The 18,574-nt window shown below is 41.8% G+C and overlaps 1 protein-coding gene across 1 annotated transcript; it reads left to right on the top strand.

Moving 5' to 3' along the window:
• The first annotated feature begins 15,141 nt into the window (after positions 1 to 15,141).
• Positions 15,142 to 15,846, top strand: Pomp (proteasome maturation protein). Its single transcript, XM_067764335.1, has 3 exons — positions 15,142 to 15,257; positions 15,326 to 15,546; positions 15,616 to 15,846. The coding sequence occupies exons 1-3, from the start codon at positions 15,255 to 15,257 to the stop codon at positions 15,758 to 15,760; spliced, it is 369 nt and encodes a 122-aa protein (XP_067620436.1). The 5' UTR covers positions 15,142 to 15,254; the 3' UTR covers positions 15,761 to 15,846.
• Positions 15,847 to 18,574: the final 2,728 nt, after the last annotated feature.

The following is an 18,574-nucleotide window of genomic DNA, read 5'->3' as shown; positions in this document are numbered from 1 at the left end:
CAATGAGTTATTTAATCTCAATACTGGATGTCAATTTGAGCATACATAAACTACATAAATGCAAATATACATATAAAGAAAATAAAAGGTACATGAGTTATTAATTCCAATTTAAACAAAAAAAAATCTTGATTAGTATTAATAATTTGAAGGATCGTATTTTACAACCGGTTTGATTTTGCGTCCGTAGCGTGAGACCTGCTGGACTGTACCATCACCACTATACTGACTTTTAGTACCGCTGTTATGGGTAGGTGCTTGCTCGATAGGCGTCGTTTTCTTGTGCTCGTTTGATACAGGCTCGCGAGCATTATTGGATTCACATTCTAAAGTGGGCGCGCTGTCTGAAGGTATGTTCGCTTTTGTTGTGTGGAGATACTTGCTGTTTCTACGATATTTTCTGCCTTCAGGAGTTTCCACTATGACTGAGCGTGGACTTGCAGTCAACTCGACCACTTTGGCTGGTTTCCACTCGCGGTGACCCGTTTGCATTCTGACGTTGTCGCCTGTTTTAAGCGCTGCGCGAGGTATTGCGACCCGATCGACGTAGCGTTTCTGATTGTTTCGCAGCTCATGCAATTCTTCTGCGACGCCAAATACGACTTTTGGTATTAAGTTAGATTTTTCAGTCGGTAGAGTGGTACGGGTTTGACGGCTGAATAATCGTTGGCTTGATGATTTTAGTATTTCGTTGCGTGGAGTATTTCGCAGCAGTAACATCGCTACGTACGGATCGCTTCCATCATGCCAACACTTCTTTAAAATACCTTTCATGGTTTGAACGTTGCGCTCTGCGAATCCATTGGATTGAGGGTAATGTGGAGACGAAATTCTGTGCTTAAATTGCCAATTTGTTGTGAACTCTTTAAATGCTTGGCTACTGTATTGTGGACCGTCATCGGATTCGAGTATTTCGGGAATTCCGTGTACGGAGAACCACTGACGCAAAAAATATATTACCTCCATTGATGTAGCAGATTTAAGTTTTCGGAAGTCATTAAACCGCCTTGCATTACGCATGCCCCCATGGATTGACTACTGGCGTCGACGGACAGCTTCACTGGTTTCTTTACGTCGTAATAAGCTAGTACGGGAGTTGTTGTTAATGTTCGTTTTATAGCTTCGAAAGCGTTTTTGTGCTCGTGTTCCCATCTCCACACGTTTTCTTTACGTAACAGTAGGCGCAATGGCTCTGTCAATTGCGACAAGTTTTTTATAAACTTACCGAGATATGTTACCATTCCCAAAAGGCGCTGCAGCTCTTTTACGCAGGTGGGCCTTTTGAGTAGACAGATTGCCTTTATCATTTCTTCGTCCGCTTTGTACCCGTTTTCGGTGAAAATATGACCTAGAAACTTTAGTGACTTCTTTTCGTACTCACATTTTTCGGAATTTATCGTAAATCCAGCATCATTCAATCGCTTAATTACATTTTGTGTTGTCTTTCGTAGTTCACTTAAAGTCGGTGCGTGTATGAAAATGTCGTCCATGGCAACTTCGCACCTATCTATGCCCTCCAATGTTCGATTCATTACTCCGCAGAAAACTTCTGGCACTGATGAGATACCGAACGGCATACGAAGGTAACTGAAACGTCCCCATGGTGTAGAAAATGTTAAATATTTTGATGTTTGTTCCGTTACTTTAAATTGCCAGAAACCTTTTTGGCAATCTAATTTAGTAAAAAATTTGCTACCGTGAATTTTTGCTGCTACCTCTTCGACAGTTTTTATTGGGTAGATCGAACGTTTAATATATTTATTTAGTTCGGTAGGGTCCATGCATACACGTAGCTTATTTCTTTTGTTTACAACTAGCATTGGGATAACGGCCGGTGTGGGCTCACTAACGCTTTTTATTACTCCGAGTTTAACCATTTTTTGTATTTCTTGTTGTACGCTTTTCTCGATTGCGTACGGAATTTTTCTCGCTGGGATGACTTTAAATTTTGGGTTGTCTACAAAATCTATGTCATACTCGAAATTGTTACAGCATCCTAATTGGCTTACATGCTTCACGAATCCTAGGTTTTCGCAGTCATCAGCTCCTAATATCGCCTGCAAGTTTTCTTCGATTACTTTGAAGCATACATTTTTTCTGACGTTGTTGTATGTGCGCTGGGTGCGACACATCAATTCTGTTTGGCCTATTACTTTAATAAAACCGCCATCGTAGGCCTTTAGGCGCTTAATTTCGCTGGGTTTATTTCTACGCCGAGCTTTCTGGCAACTTTGATTGGTAGTACATTACAAAAAGCTCCGGTATCTAACCTCAATTTTAGCTCGTAATCGCCAACTTGCACCTTTTCTGTCCATTTTTCTTCGTTTTCGGCTGGCCTAACGGAATTTCTTATATTGCCTACGAACCTAAACTCGGAACTATCGCTATCACTATCGGCATTGGTTTCTATAGCGTTCACATTCTTTTTAGTTTTTTTCTTTTGATTTGGTTTGGAATATTTTTCTTTATTAGCCTTTGATTTACACGCGACCTTAAAATGACCCTTTTTACCGCAACGCGAGCATTCTTTTTTGTATGCTGGGCAACTTTTTGGCCCGTGAGTTGTAAGGCACCTACGGCAGTTAAAAGCTTTATCAATTTTATTAATTTTCACTGCAGAACTAGGTTCGTTCAAGTCGTGTATTTGTTTTGTTGCTCTTTCTGCCGCGCGGAACACATTAATAGCTCTTGCCAGTGACAGGTGTTCTTCGATCCAAAGTTTTTGTCTGGTATCAACAGAGCGGATACCAAGAACGATTTGGTCAGTTAGGAATTCATCGTCATCGTTAAAATCGCACTTTCGTACCTGCTCTCGAATTTTTTGTAGAAAATCGTCAAAAGCTTCATTTTCTTGCTGTTTGATGTGATGAAAATTATACCGCTCGTACGTCTTATTACGCGTTGGTACAAAATGCTCCTTTAATTTCTTTTTTAACTCGGTCAAATCAGATTTTTGGGCATCGGTTAAGCCCAAATTATTGATTAGTCGAATACCTTCTCGCCCTAGCACAGTTTTGAAATTTGCCAATTGGACAGGGACTTCCTCATTGTTGACCTTCGCAGCAAGGGCATAGCATTCGTAGATTTCCAACCATTCGCTCCATTCACGTGCCATATCCAGGTCGCTATTTATTAGGAGTGGTTTTGGTGGCTTTACCATTTTGTTTTATTTATTTTTAATAATTATGCGAATTTTAATTATGTATATATTGCTTATATTTTTTATTTTATAAGTTTTAATATAATTTATTCGCTACTCCAACGGGAGTCTTTGGCACTTTATTGCGTTGTGAGTTATTTGTTTTTCTCGAAACGGGTTTCGGCACCATGTGACGATAGAGTACTGACCGTATAACTATATACGCTGAGTGAAAGTTAAAGACTGACTTTATTGAGTAATGAAGTAAATGTAAATGCATATGTGGAACTTATATATATGTGTAAATGAATATACATATAATATGCCTACGTCATAGGTAGCATAAATATGCCCTATCATTTGGTAGGTATGTATGTTCTCGTGACATGTTCCAGTCCCATTCCGAGTCTCAGTCCCAGTCCCACTCCGAGTCTCAGTCTCAGTCTTAGTCCCAGTCCTAGTCCTAATCCCAGTCCCAGTCCGTCTCTGGTATACTTCCCGGAAAAAAGCATCGTAAATACTAATATAGGCAAATTTATATACGAAATTTCAGGCAAATCGAATAGGACGTATGTAAATAGGTATGTGGGTATTATTAATTCTTGTCTTTATTTCGGCTTCGCATGCATATTTATCAGTTTTGCCATATTGATGCGACTAAATCGAATATCAAAATGAACTTTAGAGCTCTCAGCAATAGCTTTCATTTGATATCCATAATACACACACATTTTAGGGGTATCCGGGTCCATGTTTTGGCCTATATCTCGAGGCCCTAGTCACTCGGCGATGTAAAACTTACTCTGTATTATAACACACATCAACAGCTTCAATTTGATACCCATAATATAAAAACACATTCTAGGTGTATCCGGGTCCATGTTTTGGCCTATATCTCGAGACCCTAGTCACTCAGCGGTTTTGCACTAAAGCACACATCAGCAGCTTCAATTTGATACCCATAATGTAAAAACACATTCTATGGGTACCCGGGTCCACGTTTTGGGCTATATCTCGATACCCTAGCCTCCCAGTTGTATGAAAATTATCCTGTATTATAGCACTCATCAACAGCTTTCATTTGATATCTATATTTTATAAACACATTCTAGGGGTACCCGGGTCCACGTTTTGGGCTATATCTCGAGACTCTACCCTCCCAGATGTATGAAAATTATCCTGTACCATAGCACTCATCAACAGCTTTCATTTGACATCCATATTGTATAAACACATTCTAGGGGTATCCGGGTCCATGTTTTGGCCTATATCTCGAGGCCCTAGTCACTCAGCGGTGTAAAACTTACTCTGTACTAAAGCACATATCAGCAGCTTCAATTTGATACCCATAATGTAAAAACACATTCTACGTGTATCCGGGTCCACGTTTTGGGCTATATCTCGAGACCTTAGCCTCCCAGTTGTATGAAAATTATCCTGTATCATAGCACTCATCAACAGCGTTCATTTGATATCCATATTGTATAAACACATTCTTGGGGTACCCTGGTCCACGTTTTTGGCTATATCTCGAGACCCTAGCCTCCCAGTTGTATGAAAATTATCCTGTACTATAGCACTCATCAACAGTTTTCATTTGATATCCATATTGTATAACACATTCTAGGGGTACCCTGGTCCACGTTTTGGGCTATATCTCGAGACCCTAGCCTCCCAGTTGTATAAAAATTATCCTGTACTATAGCACTCATCAACAGCTTTCATTTGATATCCATATTGTATAAACACATTCTAGGGGTACCTGGGTGCACGTTTTGATCTCAAGACCCTAGACATGTAGCGAAAAAAAGGTAGACGTTGGCCGATTCTCAGACCTACCCAATATGCTCACAAAATTTCAAGAGAATCGGTTCAGCCGTTTCGGAGGGGTTCAGCCTCTAAAACCGTGACAGAAGAATTTTACATATTAGACTAGCAGACCCGGCAGACGTTGTTCTGCCCTAAATTTGGCCTATCTGCATACATTTTAATAAGCTTTTTCCATCTAACTCTGCTCTACCCCTCTACACTTTTTCCCAATGTCTTTATTCACTCCTACCTCTGACATCCATATTGTATAAACACATTCTAGGGGTATCCGGGTCCATGTTTTGGCCTATATCTCGAGGCCCTAGTCACTCAGCGGTGTAAAACTTACTCTGTACTAAAGCACATATCAGCAGCTTCAATTTGATACCCATAATGTAAAAACACATTCTACGTGTATCCGGGTCCACGTTTTGGGCTATATCTCGAGATCTTAGCCTCCCAGTTGTATGAAAATTATCCTGTATCATAGCACTCATCAACAGCGTTCATTTGATATCCATATTGTATAAACACATTCTTGGGGTACCCTGGTCCACGTTTTTGGCTATATCTCGAGACCCTAGCCTCCCAGTTGTATGAAAAGTATCCTGTACTATAGCACTCATCAACAGCTTTCACTTGATATCCATATTGTATAAGCACATTCTAGGGGTACCCGGGTCCACGTTTTGGGCTATATCTAGAGACCCTATCCTGCCAGTTGTATGAAAATTATCCTGTACTATAGCACTCATCAACAGCTTTCACTTGATATCCATATTGTATAAGCACATTCTAGGGGTACACGGGTCCACGTTTTGGGCTATATCTCGAGACCCTATCCTGCCAGTTGTATGAAAATTATCCTGTACTATAGCACTCATCAACAGCTTTCATTTGACATCCATATTGTATAAACACATTCTAGGGTTACCCGGGTCCACGTTTTGATTTCAAGTCCCTAGACACGCAGCGAAAAAAAGGTAGACGCTGGCCGATTCTCAGACCTACCCAATATGCTCACAAAATTTCATGAGAATCGGTTCAGCCGTTTCGGAGGAGTTCAGCCTCTAAACAGAAGAATTTTATATATTAGATTATTAAAAAATAAAAAAGCTTTATAAAGTTCTTATAAATTGATTTTTGTATTGAAATGTCGTTTTAAGCTTTATAAACCTTTCATATTTTTTTATGAAAAAGGGGGTTCATATGTATGTTTCTTTTCAAAAAAAATCATTTCGAATATTTTGCTTGATTTTTTTTCCGTTTGTTTGGCATTTGTTTTTCAATATTAAACTGCTCAAAAACTTCAAAGAAAAGGTCATAGCTGGCCAGAAGGGAGAACGATAAACCTTGAAGTTTTTTTATTATGAACAATTATAAGACAGTACGTCGATAAAAAATCGTTTCATTTGCAAGGTTTCCATGGTTAAGAGGCAATTGCAAATTTGAATGAGTTGCCCTATTATATTTTATGGATGAACACAATGCTGACATCCCAAAAAGCTCCGCTGAATTAAGCAGCAGAAGAAAATAAGGAACTCTGTGAATTTAAAAAAATAAATTCATTTTATGATGGGAGACTGTCAATGAGTTGAGGAAAACAAGATGTGAATTGAAGCTGGACAGACTAGGGAGGTAAGTACGCGAGCAATGCACAAAAGCTCGTCTATTAAAAATACCATACTCGTACTATGTGATCCTCCTTCTTTATGATTGCTATCGAGACATCACGACCACAGGGGACGACTTTGGCCTTATGTTTGTGTGCTGCTGCTTATGTTGTCGTTGTTGTTGCAGCGATAAGGTTGCACCCCGAAGGCTTTGGGGAGTGTTATCGATGTGATGGTGCTTTGCCGGATACAAATCCGGTACGCTCCGGTACCATAGCACCATTAAGGCCCGACCATCTCGGGAACGATTTATGTGGCCACGTTAAACCTTCAGGCCATTCCCTCCCTCCCTACCCCCAAGTTCCATGAAGAGCTTGGGGTCGCCAGAGCCTCGTCTGTTAGTGAAACAGGATTCGCCGCGGATAGGTGAGGTATCACCACCCCGGTCATAGTCGACGTACATAAGATCGTCTCCTTGTCTGACGCTACCACCTCTGCCAACGTCAACGCCGCCGCCTCTGCTGATGGAAACGCTGCCAGCTCTGCCAACATATACGCCGCCGCCTCTGCCGATGCTAGCGCTGTTACCAACGTCAACGCCGCCGCCTCTGTTAATGGAAACACTGCCACTTCTGTTAACGCTAACATTGCTTCATTTGTTAACTCCAATGCCGCCGCCGGATCCGTAGAATCCTCTGCCAACGTCTCTGCGCCGTGGAACGCCAGCAGTGCCGCTACAGCAGTGTGCACAAACACGTATAACGCATCGGTTAATATTCTTTTAGCAATGCAACAACAAATTTCTAGATTGGAGCTGCAACTTAGGCAAGCAGAAGTTAAAATCGCAGATACCGAACGCCAACGTACAGTAGCAGCAAATACATATACGCATCACCAATGTGTCGTGACGCCGGCTGCGCAGGTAGCCACTCCAACGCACAATAAATTCATTGCGTCGATCGGTAGTATAGTATCGGGCAGTGGTATCATGGGGTCGCATAGGCCTCACGTCGGGCAACCAGTATCGACGAGTGCATCGCCAGCAAATGAGCAGCCATATATAGTGAATTCAACAGCTTCGTTGAATGAGCAGCCAGCCAACTATGCAACAATTATTCAGCCCAGCTACATTGCTACTCCTGATGGTACCCTGACCCAATTAGTAGGCGAGTCATATAGCGCCTCACATGAAGCCCCGCATACCGTTTCGTCGAGCTCCACGTCGTGCTATGGTCGGTCATCCTGGTCACCTAGCATAGCTCAATATTATGGTGTATCCAATACCAGCGCACCGGTCGTCACCTCCGCTCATAACTTACGAGCGAACTTGTCAAGCCATACCCCGCCAATAAATTACATGTCACCACCCAGGAAATTGTTAGATTTACCATTGTTTTCAGGTCAAGCGGAGGACTGGCCCATATTTTATGCAGCATTCACAGAGTCGACGGCGGTCTATAATTATTCCAGTTTTGAAAATAACCAGCGTCTTAACAAATGCCTTAAAGGGGAAGCTAGGGAGGTAGTTAAGTCCCTATTAATACACCCAAGCAATGTGAATTTTATTATTGAGCAACTACGCTTTAGGTTCGGTCGTCCTGAGCAGCTCATTCGGAGCCAACTCAAAGTTATACGAGAGGTACCACCTATCTCAGAAGCTAATATTGGAAAATTAGTCTCGTTCGCAACCACAACTAAGAACCTTACAGTTTTCCTTCAGTCTATAGGTGAAGATAAACATTTGGCCAATCCAACCTTATTGGACGAACTAGTAGCGAAGCTTCCTCTTAATAAACGTTTGGATTGGGCTCGTCATTCTTCTTCTATTCGGCCATTTCCAACCATAGTAAATTTTAGTGAATGGTTAACTGAGGTTGCGAGCTTCGTACAGATGGTCCAGAGTAGTGATGCAAAAGAATCTAAACGACGCGCAGTATTGCATACAGCTGGCGAACAACGTACTACCAAATGCATCGTTTGTCAAGGTGATCATAAATCTACTGAGTGTCGACGTCTGCTCGAAGCCAATGTACCGGAGCGCTGGAAACTGGTAAAACGATTACGTCTTTGTTTTAGCTGTCTTTGGCCTGGTCACTCTACTCGCGACTGCCGCCGCCGCAAACCTTGTTCAGTGAAAGGTTGCTCTAAGTTCCACAATCGTTTGTTGCATGAGTGTCAGGGTGATCAGCCAGCCAAATCTCAAGCGCCTGAATCACCAAGCCCTAACAATCCGGTCCTCAACTGCTTCGCACGCGCTAATGCAAATCTGCTATTTAGAGTGATTCCTGTTACGCTCTATGGACCAAATAAGCGACTCAATACGTATGCACTACTCGATGAAGGATCATCGATTACGATGATGGACGACTCTTTAGTAAAGGAACTTGGACTTCGCGCCGAAAAACGTCACGTAGAAATTCAATGGTTTGGAGGTAACGCCGTAAATCAGCCCGTCGCCTTGGTTGATTTGTTTGTCAGTGGTTTGGGAATGCAGAAACGTCATATGCTACGGAACGTCCATGGTGTAGCCAATTTAAACTTGCCAATGCAAAGCCTCAGTCAGAGTGATATCCGTAATGTCGAAAGGTATCAAGGTAAAATGCCGGTACAGCCGTATCAAAACGTAACGCCTAAAGTTTTAATTGGACTAGACCACTGCCATCTCGGTCTGCCTATCCGGGCCACGACGACGAACCATGAGGGACCATACGCAGCGTTTACAGATCTCGGTTGTGTCATATTTGGACCGTCGACCACCCCGCCCCCAAGGAAGCTGTCTTGCCTTCACGTCAACGCATCAGACTGCCAGATGCACAATATGATAAAGGACTATTTCAGCGTCGATTCATTTGGAGTAAGAGCTGCACCGCCGATTGAAAGCGCAGATGATATGCGGGCAAAACGTATTCTTGAAGAAACTACATTGAAGTTGAATGATAGATTTCAAACCGGGTTGTTGTGGAAGTACGACAGGATCGAGCTACCAGACAGTTACAGCATGGCATTGAGACGCCTTGTGGGCATCGAACAACGTATGGCTAAGGATAACGAATTTGGCAAGGCCTACCAAAATATCATCGAAACGTATGTCGTCAAAAATTATGCGCGTAAGCTGCTGTCACGTGAAGCCGCGGAAACAACGGCAAGGACTTGGTATCTTCCGCACTTTGGGGTGGTAAACCCCCAAAAGCCAGGTAAACTGCGATTGGTGTTCGACGCAGCAGCGACATCAAATGGAGTTTCGCTGAATTCCCAATTGCTTAAGGGTCCTCAGCAGTATCGCTCTCTGGTGTCAATTCTATTTCATTTAAGAGAAGGTGCTGTCGCAGTATGCGCAGATATTCAGGAGATGTTTCACCAAGTCGTAATGCGCCCGGAAGATCGTTGCTCACAGAGGTTTTTGTGGCGCGATGGTGATGGTCAGAAGGCTCCCGATGTTTACGAAATGATAGCCATGACGTTCGGTGCGGCATGCTCCCCGTGTTCGGCCAACTATGTTAAAGTGAGGAATGCTTTAGAACATACAAATCATGATCGACGTGCAGTTAAAGCTATAATCGAACGCCACTACGTTGATGACTATGTTGATAGTTTCGATACCGTCTCCGAAGCCATACACATCTCGGAACAGGTTCGTCAAATACATAAAGGTGGAAGTTTTCAGATGCGGAAATTTAGGTCTAACGCCCGTGAAGTTGTTGCTGCATTGGATGGTGAAACCACAGCATTGTCAATCAAGTCAAAGGAATCCAACACATGGGAGAAATTTCTGGGATGGCGTGGCTACCACAAAGCGATATATTTATGTACCGGCCGGAATTTCATGGATATTGTGCATCTGTAATCAGTGGTGATATTACGCCAACGAAACGATTGCTGTTGAGTGTAATAATGTCCATTTTCGATCCATTGGGACTCTTGAGTCACTTAACTATAACAGCTAAGCTTATGATGCGTGAGATATGGAAGCGAGATCTAGGGTGGGATGAGCCAGTTACACCGGAAGTTAGCGCCATTTGGTTCCAATTTCGTAGACAAATGTTGAATGTATCATACTGCCAAATTCCACGTCACTACTTCTACAAAGGAAAGCCAGAGTCCTTGCAACTACATGTATTTGTTGACGCTAGTGAGGATGCCTTTGCGGCTGTAGCGTATTGGAGGTCGGAGACCTCATCGGGTGATGTAGCCGTTTCAATCGTGTTTGCCAAAACTAGAAGTGCACCTCTGAAGCCGCTTTCCATACCCAGACTCGAGTTGGAGGCGGCATTACTGGGATCACGCATGATGTCGACAATAGTGGAGAAGCATACAGCGCGAGTAAACAAAATTGTCTTTTGGAGCGACTCGAGGACGGTCCTCAAGTGGATAGCCAGTGAGCATTGCCGCTATAAACCTTTCGTAGCCCATCGAATCGCCGAAATTCTGAGTGTGTCAAAGCCGTCGGATTGGAGATGGGTACCCACAAAGGAAAACGTTGCCGACGAGGCCACTCGAGTTCACAAAGACGTAAATGTGGGCCCGTCCTCTCGATGGTATACGGGTCCAGGGTTTTTGCATCGGCGTGAGAGTCAGTGGCCAACAGGTACTTCCAATGATATAGCTACAGAGGATCATGAAGAACTGCGCCCTAAATTTACACTTTTGGCTATTAAACAAATCGGTATTGACTTTGAAAGGTTTTCAGCGTATATAAAACCGAAAAGAGCCGTCGCCTGGGTCCTACGCTTCATTAATAATTGCAAAATAACCACCCGACAAGCCAGCAGTACATTGCAATACGGGTTGACTGCTTCAGAACTTGAATCAGCAGAGCAGTTATTGTGCCGCCAAGTGCAGAACGAAGCCTTTGCCGACGAGATAAGTCGGTTGAAGAATGGCGTCGCCGTGCCAGCTAACAGTTCACTGTACGCTCTTTCGCCGTCCATAGACGTTCATGGACTCCTGCGGGTCAGTGGTCGCTTGAATGAAGCCAGCTGGTTGGCATACGACGCAAAACATCCGATAATCCTACCGCCAAAACATCCCGTAACAAAGCTTATCGTCTCCCATGAGCATAGCCGTATGAAGCACTTGAACACCGAGGCGACAATTTGTATGATACGACAAAGGTTTTGGATCCTGAATCTAAGAAAGGTCCTTCGTGGAGTCATAGCAGGGTGTAATACATGCAAAATTAAGAGGGCGAAGCCGCAGGCACCGCAGATGGGACAACTTCCGGAGGATCGAGTAACTCCATATGTGAAACCGTTCACGTACACCGGCTTGGACTACTTTGGGCCCGTAAGCGTCAGTTGGGAGACGCACAGAGAAGAGATGGGTGGCCTTGTTCACATGCCTGACGATGAGGGCTATCCACCTTGAGGTTGCACATGACCTTTCAACGGACGCATGTATCCTTGCGTTACGCAACTTTATGAATAGAAGAGGGGTTCCAAAGCGGATACGATCGGATAATGGGAAAAATTTCGTCGGTGTGGACGGCGAGTTAAAGCGCTTCAAAGATGTGTTTGATTGCTATGAATTACAGAGCGAGCTGTCAAGTAAGAGCGTTGAGTGGGTATTTAACTGTCCTGAAAATCCATCGGCAGGGGGTGCTTGGGAACGCATGGTGCAATGCGTGAAGAAGGGGCTACGTCATACAATGAAAGAGATACATCCAAAGGAGCACGCGTTTCAGAGTTTGTTGATTGATGCTGAGAATATAGTGAACTCTCGGCCACTAACGCATTTACCCGTTGACCCACAACAAGAGGAGCCTTTAACCCCCAACCATTTTTTGTTGGGTAGCGCCAACACAGCGCAAACTCCAAGCTGCATGGAGCCGCCGGAGAAGTACTGTTCCCTACGTAAGCAGTGGCATATCGTCAGGCAGATGCGAGATCGATTCTGGAAGAGATGGGTAGAGGAATACTTGCCAACACTGACCAGGCGGTCAAAGTGGTGTTCGCCTACAGACCCGCTGCGAGAAGGGGAATTGGTACTAATTTGTGACCCCAACGAGCCAAGGAAAGAGTGGCGTCGTGGCAGGATCTAAAGGACATACCCTGGCAAGGATGGTCCAGTTCGGAGGGCAGACGTGCTGACACCTACTGGCTCGGTTCATCGTCCTGCATCAAAGCTGGCCAAGCTCGACATGGTGGTGAATCCAGCGTGATTCACGGGGGCGGGGATGTAATAGATTGAATTATTTGAAATGTAAACTAGATGGCAACCTTAAGTTACCAAATGCATACTTCACCACAAATGCATCTCTGTTTAGTTGTCCTTTGCTCACCCCATTTCTTTCTTCTTTGTTCCGTCATTCGCATATTCCGTTACGTTGAGCGGTATAAATTGATCTACAAAATTCCGTCATTGGAAAATTACCACGCGTAGCGAACGGACGGAGAAAGATACTGGGGTAAGTAATGTGTCTAATTTATTGTCAACTTGAATGTTACATAACCTTTTTTTTACACAGAAATAAACTTGAATATGCTTGAATAAGCTGGAATAAGCTTGAATATACGAACTCGAACATAGTTTCAATCTTCTGGCAATTCATGTTCATCCCAAATCCGAATTATTTGCTACGCGACAGTACATATTACATATTATTCTCATTATACTATGCCATTATACCAAATTGATATTTTGCGACACTCAAAAGTAAGTTCTACCACAACCACATAATAATTTTGTAAGAGAGCCCCAAATATCGAAATTTGTATCCAAACTTATAGTCCTAAAATATGTTTTGTGAATGTGAATGAAAAAGAAAAAAATTCAACCAAATTCTTACTTTGTAGGTAGTATATTTACAATACATAAGCCCATTTAATTACATATTTTTCTCACACATAGCGTTTATAACGATTAAAAAAAAGAGGAGACATAAATAATTGTATAATTTAAAATATTACGGGCAAAAGTAAGAGAAAAGAAAAGAACCCCCAACAGAACGAGCTTAGTCAGACTTAAGTATTCATATTAGATTTCGTTTCGATTTCGGCCCCATAAAGTGTGATCTGTTGGATCATTTTTTTTTGTCTCACTTTATACACCACACACACTTACCTACATTTTCATAGTGTAATTAGCTATTCGTATTTCAACAATGCTGTAGCCCCGGTTAAGAAACCTGCATTATCTTATTTTTTTTTTGTTGCTTACATACGTTAATAGAAATGAATTATAAATAAATAAGTATTTAAAATGGGAATGCTGAAGTCACCCTTTATTTAGAAGGCATAGGGTAAAGCAGGTAAGGGGCCACCGAAAAATAGGTGCGTCGGTGGCCATGGATTTTGAGGGTGGGATAAAGCACCGGGCGTCGCAACACCACCCGCGGCGCCCCTCTATATATTAGACCCTTTTCCCTTTCTTTTACTTTTCAGCTTTTGTTTGTTCTTTTGAATTTCAGCTTTAGTAACCGGCCGTGTCCGGTTCGGTAATTTTTTTTGCGCTTCATTTTTTTTGAAGTTAAAATTTTTTGAATGTTAACGGTCTGTCCGTGACATCCGGTTCGGCCGGATGTTGTTTTATTTTGAATTATAAGCGTTTTGAGTCGTCTCTGCGCTTCTATCAGTTTATTTTAAATTTGACAGCTGCTAGTTTGATAGGCATGATAGGAACTTTTTTATGATTATGGCGCAGGAACAGTAAGGTTGGCAAGGACCCGCCCCAGCCGACAATGACTAGCCACTGTGCACCACAACATCATGCCGACCGCCTTCCTTACTGCTTTCAACGAAAATGCGATTCCATAACAGTGTTCTGCTCAAAAATACGGTAATAGTCTAGTTGAGGGGTCGACTGCTAATACGCTACCAAATATCGAGAGAGGTGTCAAACGACGCGTCTTGACATCAGTATTAATAATCCGAAGGCGGAAAATAAAAATATTAACTCGCGGGTACCTCCGAAACCGGGGGTGGGATCCATAATATTTTTGCGCAGAACACGTTTCTGAGTTGGCGGCCTTCGGCCGCGCTTATAAAAAATAACCCTGGGCCAAGTCCGGGTGTGTGGTATAACCGTGGCTACCGCCACGGTGATGCACGATTTTTTTTGTGGGTACACAACAACAACAACCACATGAAAATCGCCAACTTCAACTGCAAATATCTCCGGACATAAATAATATTTTTAGTAGCATATTAGCAGTCGACCCCTCAACTAGACTTTTACCAAAAATACTATGGCACCCCCTGTTTTGGAGGTACCCTCGGGTCTTTTTCGGTTTTTCGTTAATATCTTTTGAACGAGTTAAAATTTTTATTTTCCGCCTTCGGATTATTAATATTGATGTCAAGACGCGTCGTTTGACACCTCTCTCGACATTTTTGGTAGCGTATTAACAGTCGACCCTTCAACTAGACTATTACCCGATATTTTTGGACGCGTATTAGAGGCCAACCTCTGTTATAAAGTATTACCACAAATTTTGCTGCTCATCTTAGTTTAAGCTGCCAGTTAAACTCAAGTAAACTTTAAATGGAGTTTAAACTGGCGCTGAAAACTGGAACTAATATAAATAACGTGTGGATTACCTCAATTATTTGGCGCAGTGTACACTCAGTGTAAAGCAACAATAATAATTGAGCTAGCAGCATGTTTGACATTTTGACAATTCACGCCGCACCCGAGTATGGCAACATTTGATCGTTTTTGTATTGTCATTCAGCACGAAATAATTCGCATATTTAGCAATGGTAAGTTAATTTACAGTTTAGAAAAAATTATGTTAAATTTTGATCCAATTCTATAAATACAAAAACAGGAAACCACTTATCAAGTTATCGATGCATCACCAAACTGGACAGCACCCGTTCACAAGAATGCTTTAACACAGACAACGTCTAAACTGCCAGTAGATTTTGCTGAAAACGATTGGCTATTGCAAGTAGCTAGGAATAGGGAAGGACAAGGTGTACCACTCAAAATGGCTATGGAGTTGCATGCTGCCAATCAGGTTGGACGTCTACCTTTCCTACATTCGAGGTAAATTTATGGCTGATATGATTGTAGGCTCTAAAATTGATATGCACTTTTTCTCTAAAACACCAACAGCAATATGATGCGCGATGTTTTATTGGGCAAGGATGAAATGATTGATTTCTCTGACATACTTGGTAATCCAGAACACTTCGAGTTCCAAAATCAACCACATGCTACTGTCGAAAAGTTGAGTGAGCGTAATTCAAACTATATTTAAATTTTAATTAGGCATAGTGAAATAATATAGAGCGGAGATTTTCGTAATAATATTCGATGTAAAAATATATGATTTTTAATATTCAATAGAGTAGGAACATTAATCGAGTACGAAAGGATATATCATTTATTTTATAAGAATATAACCTAAACCAAACAATACTAACTCGGACCACACATAGGTGGTCCAATAATGTCATATCACAACAATAGTATACAATTGCCCGTTTTTCTGTTTCTTCTACTGATCGAACAAATCCAAGCTGTCTCCTCGTACTTGAGAGATAAAGAAACAGATATTTTTTTACTACATTCAATGACTGGCAATTTTATGACAGGCTGTCTGAACATAGTAGCTTAGTATCATCAAATACTGGACAAACAGACTATCTAAGCCATATCTGCACTTCGATGAGGATTATAAGGGTCCCCAGAGGTGGAAGATTGGCAAAAGGGTGCACACAGCGGACGATATTATACACCCAAAGTTTTCAAAGTAATGGAAGGGATATGCTTTGTTGTATAACATACCGATAAAAAACTAAGCAAATCTTACAGCTGACTATAGTGTATCAGGCGAAAGTAGTGGAAATACTGTAGAATAGCACTTAAACTTCTGCAACAAGACACAGACATTCCAACAACAACAACTGGCAATTTTATGACAGGCTGTCTGGACATAGCAACTTAGTATCATCAAATACTGGACAAACAGACTATCTAAGCCCTATCTGCACTTCGATGAGGATTTTAAGGGTCCCCAGCAGTGGACGATTAGCAAAAGGGTGCACATAGCGGACGATATTATACACCCAAATTTCCAAACTAATGGAAGGGATATGCTTTGTTGTATAACATATCGATCAAAAAACTAGGTAAATCTTACAGCTGACTATAGTGTATCAGGCGAAAGTCGTGGAAATACTGTAGAATAGCACTTAAATTTCTGCTGAAAGATACAGGCATTCCTCAAAATGGAGTCAGATGCATGCCCGCTTTCACAAGATTAACACTTCAGATAAAGAAGGGGCAAGTAGGTTCTAGAATGCTTCTAGCAGCCGAAAGGTGTTGGTATGGTGAGCATTCTTACAGGAAAACGATTTAGCACCTTCCGTCTTCGTGTTCTGCCCTTGCCAGAATAAAAGTCTAGTTGTTAGTGGCTAGCTATCTGCCAGATCCTTTTAATGTAACAAATTGGATAAGTCCTAGAGAACTGCTTGTATTTATATCATAGATCGTGTTGTTGTTATTGTAGTTTTTTTGAACACTGCTCGAAGGTTTTGGGGAGTATTATAGATGGTGATGGTCCTTTGCAGAATGCAGATACGGTATTTCTGGTAACAAGCACCATATGGTACTAGCCCTACTAGAAGCTATAAATTGCGATGGCAACGATTTGAAAGGGTTACGCTACACCACCCCTTTAATCAATTTGGTGTTTAAGTCGCTTTTTACGACCGCCATACCTGCCGCCGGTATATTCTAAGCCCCCTAACCCGCTGGGGAATATCATAGATAATGGTTCCCTGTAGTATTTTCCTGTTTGGCCGTTGAACAAACTTCTAGTAACACTATGGACACATTTTGTCTATGCGAGATCCTTACTGACTGGCAACAAGTTTCTTGTGGAAGACGCTCGTCTGGTAGAGAAACAGGATTCGCCACGGATAGGTGAGGTTGACAATTGGGTTTAAAGAAGCTATATATTGCGCTGGCAACCTGAAAGGCAACCCTTTGAATCTGGTATTTTAGTCGCCTCTTACGACAGGCATACCTACCGCGGGTATATTCGACCCCCTAACCCGCTGGTGGAGTAGTTTTATTCAGCACAATTCTAAACGAAAATTCCATGCGAGTTTTCTCTCTTCTCCCATTCCTCGTATTCTTAATAAAAATTCCTTATGCGTTTTTTCACTTCTCCCTTTCGTCCTATTCTGAACAATGTTCGAAAAAGCGGAAACCGGTTATGGGAGAAAAGTAGGTATTCAGACCAATTCTAAATATTCTCGCGGATTTTTTTATTCCCGCGGAAAAATTCCTCCAATTCTGTTCTCCTAGGGAGAACAATAATTGGGGAATAGGAATTTCGAATTTTCGAAGTCAGCTGTTTTGTCAATTGAAATTTCGTTGCACATTTCTTATTTTGTTTACAAAATTGAAAAGTTTAATTATTGTTGCAAATTTGTTGGAAATTAAGAAATAAAATATAAACAATGCACAGTATTTATTGCATTTCATGTGGTATTCACTGAAATGAGTAATGAATTGGTGCCACAGCAACATCAACAGCGGAACATAACACAAATCTGCCGGAGTTGCCTGCATTCATTCTGCAAAGCAATTTTCTGGCGGCCAAGTCGAGTTGAGTTCGCCTTTCGCCATATGCCAAAATCTATTTAAGCCTTCTTAAAAAATCCTTCCGCAATTTCTGGATGGCTGCATCAAATATATAAAGAGCTCTTCCGTTGCTGATGATATATTTTTCGGCTTAAAATAAAGAATATTGTGGTTGTAGTTGTTGTTGTATTAACAGTGAGAATATTGTGGTAGAATATAAATACATCTTTTAGCACAAATTTGTACAAATAAGTGTTCTTTCTTAAAATAACCAATTTCCTTTAACTATTTTGATGCATTCCCTTTAATTTAACAAGTGAAAAACTCCTATGAAATGGCAGAGAAATCTCCCTCTCCCTCACATTCATAATCAGCCCAATTCTAAACCAAAATTCCGTGCGAGTTTTTCCCTTCTCCCATTCCTCGTATTCTAAATAAAAATTCCTTCTGAGTTTTTTCACTTTTCCCTTTCCTGCTA

This window comes from Eurosta solidaginis, chromosome 2 (assembly GCF_040869045.1).
Source record: "Eurosta solidaginis isolate ZX-2024a chromosome 2, ASM4086904v1, whole genome shotgun sequence".
Classification (NCBI taxonomy): Eukaryota; Metazoa; Arthropoda; class Insecta; order Diptera; family Tephritidae; genus Eurosta; species Eurosta solidaginis.
This window is presented reverse-complemented; position numbering and strand designations above follow the sequence as displayed.

Excerpts from the sequence above, each read along its gene's own strand:
- Pomp (XM_067764335.1), top strand. Across the intron at positions 15,547-15,615 it reads CTACCTTTCCTACATTCGAG|CAATATGATGCGCGATGTTT; the intron begins GTAAATTTATGG and ends AAACACCAACAG.